At 45.8% G+C, this 9177-nt stretch overlaps 1 protein-coding gene across 1 annotated transcript; it reads left to right on the top strand.

Moving 5' to 3' along the window:
* The first annotated feature begins 6 nt into the window (after positions 1-6).
* Positions 7-4752, top strand: DCTN5 (dynactin subunit 5). Its single transcript, XM_085309876.1, has 5 exons — positions 7-66; positions 592-710; positions 1203-1314; positions 2368-2470; positions 3222-4752. The coding sequence occupies exons 2-5, from the start codon at positions 601-603 to the stop codon at positions 3317-3319; spliced, it is 423 nt and encodes a 140-aa protein (XP_085166002.1). The 5' UTR covers positions 7-66; positions 592-600; the 3' UTR covers positions 3320-4752.
* The last annotated feature ends 4425 nt before the right edge of the window (positions 4753-9177 follow it).

Genomic DNA, 9177 nt, shown 5'->3' with positions numbered 1-9177 from the left:
TCCGGCAACAAGGTGAGCCGTCAGTCCGTGCTGTGCGGCAGCCAGAACATCGTCCTCAACGGCAAGGTGGGCGCGGCCGCGGGTGGCCCCTTCTAGTCAGCCCTGAGGCACTAAGGCGAGCGTGGAAACGCTCYGGTTGCACTGCCAGGCTGCCCTTGCTGTGCCCCGCTCCGCGCGCAGCGCAGGCAGCCCAGCCGTGAGTCTGGCCACCCAGACGACTGCGCCGCGCCACTGTGCTATCCTTGGGCCACCCTCCTCACCCCTTGGATACCAGAGCTCTGCTCCTGGCAAAACCAAAGAAAACTTACTGTGGGTGTTAGCTCTCAGTGCTTTCATCCATGTGATGGGAAAGCTGTATTTCTGTCTGCTCTTAAGCCTCGCTTTGTGCAGCTCACTCGCTAACATGATGGAAGAGCAGCTAGCGGTTCTGGGCTCTGTGCTATTTGCTTTGTTCTCACTCTTTTGACTAAAACAACCATCTGTAATGTAATATGGTTTCACTGAAGTAGTCAACCTCTGCACAAATCTTCATAACAGCTRCTAATACTGACAGAAATTAGAGCTGATGTATATCTTTCTCTTCCTATCCAGACAATAGTTATGAATGACTGCATCATTCGGGGTGACCTGGCAAATGTAAGAGTTGGACGCCACTGCGTGGTGAAAAGCCGTAGTGTCATTAGGCCACCTTTCAAGAAGTTCAGTAAAGGGTAAGTATCCTCTCCCTTCAGGAAGGGAACCAAAGTTAAAATCTGCGTACTTAAAAATATTAGGTTGGGTGAGATCTGTATTTAGAGGGCTGTGTTCCTTTTCCAATAATTTTGCATAAATATGTCCTCCTAAATCTGCTTTTTCCTCAAATTATCAGCTTTGCTTTGAAGGTTGCTGTGCTTTCAAACTGTAATATGGAAGGACAGGGACATATTGAAATAGTGAAGAATGCATTTCGTTTGTTCTTCGTTTATTTGCAGTCTTTAAATCTAAATATGTTTTAGTGACATGATGTATTCCTTTTGCTTCTTGTGGTCGTTTTTTAGAGATACTTAAGAACAGCTGCTGTTCAAGTCTCTCTTAGTATCAAACTTGCCTCTGGTAATATAATTGGAGATGGGAGACTTCATGGTGTGGTTTTTAGATCTAGTAGCATTGTGGATTAATCTGTATATTGTGTCATCTTAACAAGTAACTCTCCCCTGTCACAGGGTCGCTTTCTTCCCTCTCCACATTGGTGATCATGTGTTTATAGAAGAGGACTGTGTTGTCAATGCAGCCCAGATTGGCTCCTATGTCCACATAGGCAAGAACTGTGTCATTGTGAGTGCTCTTTCTCAGTCTTTGCTTTAAACTCTTGAGTACTGTTGAGACCGTAACAACAACGGAAAGGTATCCATACCATTGTTTGTAGCAAGCGTACTTAATCTCATGCTGTTCCCTTCTTCCTTTTCCTTCTCCACAGAAAGTGATGCTTTAAATTTTGTCATTCTGAGGATAGCCAGTACAGCTGACCACTATTTGGAAAACCGGTTCCTACAATATTGTCAGTATGGCAAATGGCACTCAGCTGGGAACCTTCTAGCACTGGCCTATAAGAAATAGGCAATTGCACTGTGAGACCCATCTAGTTCCTCTCTGCCTGTAATTAATGCAAAGTGATGTTTCTCATTAAATGGCTTTCTGTATTAGTTAAGAATTTATTACTGGCATTAATGTGTAGGTTGGTGTTTTACTGAAACAGATAACTACAGGGGCGTGCAGTTGCTAGTCAGACAAGCTGCTCACTGTCCTGTGTTTTGTTAAATACTGCAGCAGGCTGTATGAAAGACATGCTTGTTCTCTTCTTGGGAGCTGCATTTACGCAGTCTGGACATGTAGTGGTTACTTTTCATTGGTACTTGTCCTTGCATAGCTTAAAAGTCAGATGAAGCCCAAAGACAACTGGGTAATCAGTATGTTAGGAACCGTTAATGTCAGGGTGTCCAGGGAAGAGAGCCTTCCTTGCAGCACAAGTGAATTCGTGGACCTATACAAATAACACAAAATAGTCAAGGTTACTGTCTGCTGAGCTGAAGACCTTGCTATGTTACTGCATGGTTAGKGTTATCAGTTCCAATTTGCACATTGACGTGTTAATTTGCAGTTCCTTGTACATGTGTTACTCAAGAGCAAGTAGATATTTTCCTTAGAAAAAATTTAAATCAATCTTTCAAATGCTGTTGCAAACAGCATTCAGTCATGGTAAAGATATATATTCCCATGTTTCCCTTATTATGAAGAATGAGTTTTGAGGAGTTAAACTAGTTCAGCTTCAACTTATCAGGAATAAGTAAAAGAACTGTGAGTATAAGCTTTACCTGGTGTCTGTTTTAGGGTCGTAGATGTGTTCTGAAAGACTGCTGCAAAATCTTAGACAATACGGTGTTACCTCCTGAAACGGTTGTCCCGCCTTTCACAGTGTTCTCAGGCTGCCCAGGTAAGCTCCCTCTAATCTTACTTGCACACAAGTGTGTATAACTTGGATATTCTTTTAAAAACAAGTTGCTGTGACAAAGGCTCCTATTTGCATGGGGTCTAGAAATAAAGGCATAGGACACGTGGTAAAATTAAAAATAACATTTTTAGCTTGTGAAATTCATTGCTTTGGGATATGTCAGGTAGATGGTGTATGTTTACTCATAATAATATGACTAGGATGATAATATATCTGCTGGCTGTGGCCATCCTTTATAGTAAGCAATACAGCTTTTGAGGCATTTAGAACCTAGCAGGCGGTTGGGCCATGGTAGAGGGAATGCTTCCTTTTCAGTGGTTTCTGGTTTTGTAGGTGTTTCCATAACTTCAGCTGTAGGAAATTCACATTCTTTGTATATGAATGGAGAGGAAGGTACACTGAATTGATACATGAATATTTAGTTCCTGCCTGTCAACCTGGCTGCACTGGTGGCCTCATTGCACACATTGTGCATTCTGTTGTTCATCTACAGATACTATTTTATGGGGAAGGGCAGAAGCTGTTAGAGGACCTAGCTGCGGCACGCTATCTGACTTCCATGCCAAAGTGTAGAGAGGAACAAGCCCCTTGTGTTCAGAGAAGAGCCCTTAGCTGCTCTATTAGTATTTACTTACAATTCAATCATAGAGTAACTGCTTTGAATGTTGAATATAAGCTCACTTTGCTTCCTCCCTCAAGAATGCTGATGGTCATGCTGTTGTTCCTCTTCCAGGACTCTTCTCTGGGGAACTCCCGGAATGTACCCAAGAACTCATGATTGATGTTACAAAGAGCTATTACCAGAAGTTCTTGCCGCTCACTCAGGTCTAGTAGCCTATTTACCATGTTTCAGAGCAATAAAGACACATAGGAGTACTTCGGGAGGGGGAGAGGAATATTGGTCAGAGAATCCAAGGCGTGGTCCTCTGYTGTTCCTGAACACTTCTGCAGGTGTTTCTCAGCACCAGTGGTCTGGCCAAGCAGTCCCTTGTGAAAGCTGCTGTGTCATGTTGTTTAAACTTTGTATGGTCATTCAAATGTACTTCATTCCATGTCGTCTGGATTGTGCCATTAAATGTTTTGGAGCTAGGAAAGCTGATACAATCCCCTTTAGGGCAACATCTGTTGCAGTTGAGCAACAAGGCAGAGTTGATAGCTCATACTCTGTAGCCAGAGCCTGTCTTTCACATCATTTCTGTTCCTAACTCAAAGCAAGTAGGTTTACACCTGCTAGAAGCAATCTGCATCCTTTAACAGAAGTGTTATGTGGCTGACATGCTTGTTTTAGGCAGTTGCTTAACTGTGGTTCGTTAGAGTCAATGCTTTCCTTCAGAAATATGTGTTGATCTGTGGGCCTGTGTTGAGGTGGATGGCCTCTTCTTTTTTTCCCTGCAGACTGAGATCCTCCTATAGGAACAGGGTACCTTTTATTGTCCTGTGTTTGGTTTTAGCACTTTTGGCTGACAGATTGAAATCTATCCTACTCTGACTTGTCTGATAGGACACTTAGCTTTTAACTCTTCAAGTAGACACCAGTTGTGTGCTCACACCTGTCAGGCAGAGTTAGGATTCTCATGTCTGATGCATGTTCCTTTTCCTGAACATCACAGACTTCAAAGAGCCAAAAGATTTTGGAAAGAGGATTACTATTTCACTCTCAAAATTGAGTGCAACAGAAGGTGGGAAATTAAAAGCAGAAAATGGAGCGGGTAGGCGAATGCTGCAGTTGTCCCCATTTGTTGYCCACTGTATTTATTTGCAGAAAGCTCTTCATTGCTTTTTTGCATCATAAAACTTAAGGTGGAGATTCAGACTTCCTGGAAAGAGTGAATGTTTCATTTTGCACATGCAGCACAGCTGCAATTACTCTTGTTGGGAGCAGCTGTGTGCAACCTGGATGCAGCTGATAATTTTCTCGACTCAGTACCAGACAACTGGCCAAAAACAAATCTTCCTGCTCTGGTTTTGTTGTATTAAAGCTTAGCATCAGCCCTTTGCAGCTTTTAAAACTGGGGCTCCTGCATGTTGAAGTGTACCAGCTGTGGGCTAGAACACATACTAGTTAGGTAGTAGGTGGGGGCTGTGAGACCTGCAGCCCTGGAGCATTCAAGCTGTTCTGTATAATGCAGAGTACTGACATACATTAATTAGCAAACAGCTACAAAAACACTAAAGGGTGTAGTAACTACTGTTAATCAAATGTAAAACCAGTGTCTGGTTTGTTTGTATTTTTACTGTACATAAATTAAAAACCTCTTAAGTTATTCAAGTGACTCAAGATTGTGACTTTTCAAATCAAACTGTTGAAAGCAGAATGAGGTTTCTGTTGTGCTTGTGCACATGTACCGTAGTCTCTTAGTGCAGTGAAAAGTGAAGTACGCTGTGAAACAGCTTCTACTTTTCTGCCTCTGAGCTGAGGACTTTCATCAACAAATGAAGTGATTCTAGCATGGCTGTTTTGTAGATGCTCTGAAATACAGAGTATCTTTATTTCTATTCTTGATACTGAAGTGAGAATCCTAAAGTCACCAGGGTGACTAAAAACCTCTCTCTTCAGCACTGAAACTTTAAGCATGCCTACTCTGTACAGCAGCAGCTCCAACGATGTTGTTTCAAGCACTTGGAAATGGCCTGCTTTTTTTGATCTRGCAGTCTCAGATGATATAACTGCTCTCCTTTCACATCTGTACGGGGGAAAAAAAAAAGCTGGAGCCAGCTTCTCATGGTAGCAAACATAGTTGCCACAAGAAGATGCAATTTTGTGTTAAGGCTGGAACAGTTAGGCTGATACTGGTCCATTTCATTGGAGAATTCAATAGTTAGGTCATATTTGTTTCAGCAGAGGTAAAATGCAATTTTACCCGGGCTAGAAGTCCAGATTCAGTAGGCCTGTGGTATCACCTAGTCCCATAAAGGCAAGAAATATCTGTTTAATGGCAGCTGTATTTATGACACCCTCCTGAAGTGAAAGTGGAGACAAATGCAAAGGAAACTGCATTCTTTTTGTGATCTTGTGGGGGCTTGGGGGGTGATTTATATGTGAAAGGGCCAAGCTTGCTACTTTTTCTAACTGTATGAAAAGTATAAAGCCGTAAGTGTTCCTGACACTTGTACTACAGGCAGCTTCCTAATTGACTTCAATTACTGATATGATTAGCTCCTCCTCTCCAAAATCTGACAGCCCTTGCAGAAGCAGTTTGCTGTGAGGGACAAAAGGAGGCTACCTCAGTCACTAGACCTCACAGGCTTTGGGATTCTTGAAAGATTTCATGCATGTCAGAGGTGTTTATGCTGGCACTCATTAGTACTACTGTGCATTGGTGACTTGCTATCAGCTGTCTCTTGAAGTGTGTGAAGTAGCACTGTATTTTGTCAGAAAGGGCCTGTGTGTGCTGTGTTGCCATGGTGTCACTTCAAAGTTTCAACACCACATAGTACATTTCACTGGGATCGCTTGATTTACGACCGCAGTTGGGTAGCATGAAGCTAGGCTGCTAGAGTGGGGAGAAAGGTGGGCTATTAAGTTGAGGGATGTGAGTTTGAGAATAGAAATGGTACTACAGCTGGAAAAGTCTCAGGAATGATGTACTTCCATCATCACTTCAACGCAGCTGTAGAGTACTGAGGAATATGTAACTGTACAGCCACTTACACATTTCTCAGCCTTGTCTTCCTTCTAGCAGGCTGATTAAAACCTGTTTTATTGTCTCTGTTAAGGTGGCCTCTGCCAGGGTCTAAAAACAAGTCACCACTGAAGATCTCAAATACTCAGCAGTGTTAACATTCCTTAAATTTGGTCACTTTATCCTCCTGTCCTCTGAAGCATCACTCTGACCTGGGCTCATCTCTACACCTCTGCCAGCTCTCTGGAATGATGGAGTATCAGGTTGCAGCATGCTTCTACACCCCCTGGGAACTGTAGTTTTCTGATGTCAGTTTAGTGAAGTGCAGTGAAACGTGACTTCCAAGAGAGGGCTTTGCTGCACAGCTAAAGAGGAGCTGTAGGTGCGTGGGGAAGCATGATGCTCAAAGGGTTGGGGAGGGAAATGCAAATTCCTTCTTTCAAGATTCTTAGCAAAAAGCGATCACTTCCAGCAGTAAGTTGCTATGTTGCTTCATTGATCCTATGTACTTCACTTTGCTCTGACCAAGACTGGAGGCGCATACTACTTGTGTTGGTCACTCTTACGCAGGGCATTTAAAGTTCTCAAGAATGTAAAACTGGGGCTTCTCTCTGTTACTCTGRGTCCACTGTCATCTGCTAGTGGTTGTAGTACCTGCCTGGTACTGGAGTCAGACGTAAGTGTACTCACTGTAAGTGGCTGAGAGACCAGGCAGTGCAAGAAACACAGTCTGTCTGGAATTTAGCCGGAATGTGCCCTGACCCCAGTCACCCTCCTCATTGCTGCACAGCACTGCTCCCAAAGCCAAACTTCTGCCAACCTGTGGGACCACAAAAGCCCCTGAGAGCAGACCTTCCYATCACAGTTACACTTATGTGATGCTTTGAGCCAGTGCTGAGGGGAGAGATCCAGCTGCTCCTTCGTGTCCTCATCCTAGCTTCGGCGTACAACCATGTATGCCTGGAGGGAAAGAGCAGGCTCGTGGCCCAGGGCGCGATGGCTGGCCCGGATTTGTGCTGGTCTTGGTTGTTGTTCACTGGTGTTTCATTCTGAGCCAGCAGGCAGCAAGACCAAATTAARGGATGAGTATATATGCTAAAGTTACATTTCTTAACAGATGGTGTGCTTAGATTACAGGAACAAGCTCTCCAGGCCCTAGTGCACATGTGGTCCATTCCTGCCATATTCTTTCCTAAATGGCATCCCACATGGTGACTGGGATGAGGAAGGTGAAAAAATCATTAACAAGGCCAGGCACAATTACACTCAGCTGGCAAAATGTCACCCYTTGGTGACAGAGAGGGAAATGAGAGGTGCCATGAGAGAAGCTGAAAATGACAGCAGGAATATGTGGGACTACAGACTAAAAATCAGCAAARTGGCCAGATTCTTGGGGAAATGTGGACATATATAAACAAACAGTGTCTTACCTTGGAGGAGTCACAAAAATGTGCAGGGAACTGAACTGTCTAGTTGCCATTTCTCTTTCACAGAAGAAACTTACAAGTACAAAGTATAACATGAATTTACTTTCACAAAATACTTAAACTAAACCTGCCAGAAGGACTTGACTGAAAAGCTGCTTACAACCCACAGGGGTGAGAGGAAAAACACTCAAGCTAAGATCACCTTTAGCTGTTTTTCATAAAAGTAATCCCCTCCAAATGCACTTAAAAGCCATTTGTATTCCTTAGTGGGAGGACAGCTCCACAACTAGTACTGTTTTTGTATTTGTACCTATAAATTCTCTTTGATTTCCCACACCCACAAATCGTGGTACTGATTCAAACAACTGTAGACATGTACAAACTGCCTTGAGGAATTCTGAGTATTACAATATTGTCCAATGCTGCCCTGGTCTTTGTGAGCTGGTTCTCAGCTATATCTCATCCCCGCAGAACCTGCATGTACCTGTGCCTGAGTGCTTACTTTAGCCCTCGTTGTACACACAAATAAACAGGTAAAAAAGAACTCTGCGGAAGGGTTGGCTGCAGTGTCGTATCGATGCCATACTGGTGCTGCGCGGCCAAGAGCGTTTCGTGTGCGCTCAGGCTGGTAAGAGCTTTTATCAGACAGGCAAGCAGTCAACAGCTGAGTGGCWGTACTAAGCACTGCAAAAAATAAAATGAAATTTCCACTCTCTTACGGTAGACATTTAGATGACGGAAAGCTTCTATCTATAACTCGGAGACTGTTTGAGCCTCTGCGAAGGCGGAGGCAAACTGCCCGAAGTCGGGCTGACCTCAGCGAGACTGTCAGAGCACTCTGCCAGCTACTTGTCGTCTCTTCCCAGTTTTTGGGCTCAGAGTGGGGGTACCTGGCCTCGTTTGCGTCCCCTTTCTTGGCCTCTCCTCCTCGCTCTTGCCGTGAAGCCTCAAGCGTTCCCAAGAGCCCCAGATGTGCAGCTAGGAGGCAGGAGCCCGGAGCCCTCACGGACCGCCTGCCCTCCTCAGCCACAGCCCTGGGTTTTACCCGTGCAATAGCAGTCCCACCCAGGCACTTCAGGCTGGCCCACCTGCGACGCGGTGCCGGACGCTCGGCGGGGGAGCCGTGGGGCTGCTGCTGCTGATGCAGTGTCGCGGTTGCCTGCTGGTGCTTGGCATCCCGGAGGGAAGGGGTGTCTGAACCCCCGGGAAGCTCCTGTCCTCGAGCCCCGCAGCGGCGCTGCCCCACGCTCGCGTGGCTCCTCACTGCGTGCCCGAGGGAGGCCAAGCACATGAGTGTCCTCAAAGGACGCCAGAAACAGCGCGAGCTGCTCCGGAATGGGGCAGGCAAGCCAAGCCCCTCAGGCCGTCCCTCTCAGCCGGTCCGGCCGCAGCTGCGCCGCGGTCACGCGTGGGGCCGCGCGCTGCGCTGAGCCCCGCCCGCCCGCCAGGCGGCGCCCGCGCCCCGGTGCCGCGCGGCGCCTGTCTCTTTAAACGCGGCAGGCGGGGCGCGCTCCCATGGTGCGTCGCGGCGGGCGCTTGGATTTTAAATCCTCTCGACCAATAGGGAGCGGCCTGGCGCGCGTAACGCTCCGGCTCCGCGTTTGAAATTGTTACAGCGCTGCCGCGGCGGCCACAGCGC

The sequence above is a fragment of the Rhea americana genome, unplaced genomic scaffold, assembly GCF_003343005.1.
Source record: "Rhea americana isolate MKP2758 unplaced genomic scaffold, rheAme1 scaffold_305, whole genome shotgun sequence".
NCBI classification, from domain to species: domain Eukaryota; kingdom Metazoa; phylum Chordata; class Aves; order Rheiformes; family Rheidae; genus Rhea; species Rhea americana.
Note: the sequence above shows the minus strand (reverse complement) of the source record. Positions and strands in the feature narration are given on the sequence as shown.

Bases quoted from the DNA above. Each gene is read 5' to 3' on its own strand.
- DCTN5 (XM_085309876.1), top strand. From the start codon at position 601: ATGAATGACTGCATCATTCGGGGTGACCTGGCAAATGTAAGAGTTGGA. The intron at 711-1,202 runs GTAAGTATCCTC...CCCCTGTCACAG, and splicing joins TTCAAGAAGTTCAGTAAAGG to GGTCGCTTTCTTCCCTCTCC. The intron at 1,315-2,367 runs GTGAGTGCTCTT...TGTCTGTTTTAG, and splicing joins TAGGCAAGAACTGTGTCATT to GGTCGTAGATGTGTTCTGAA.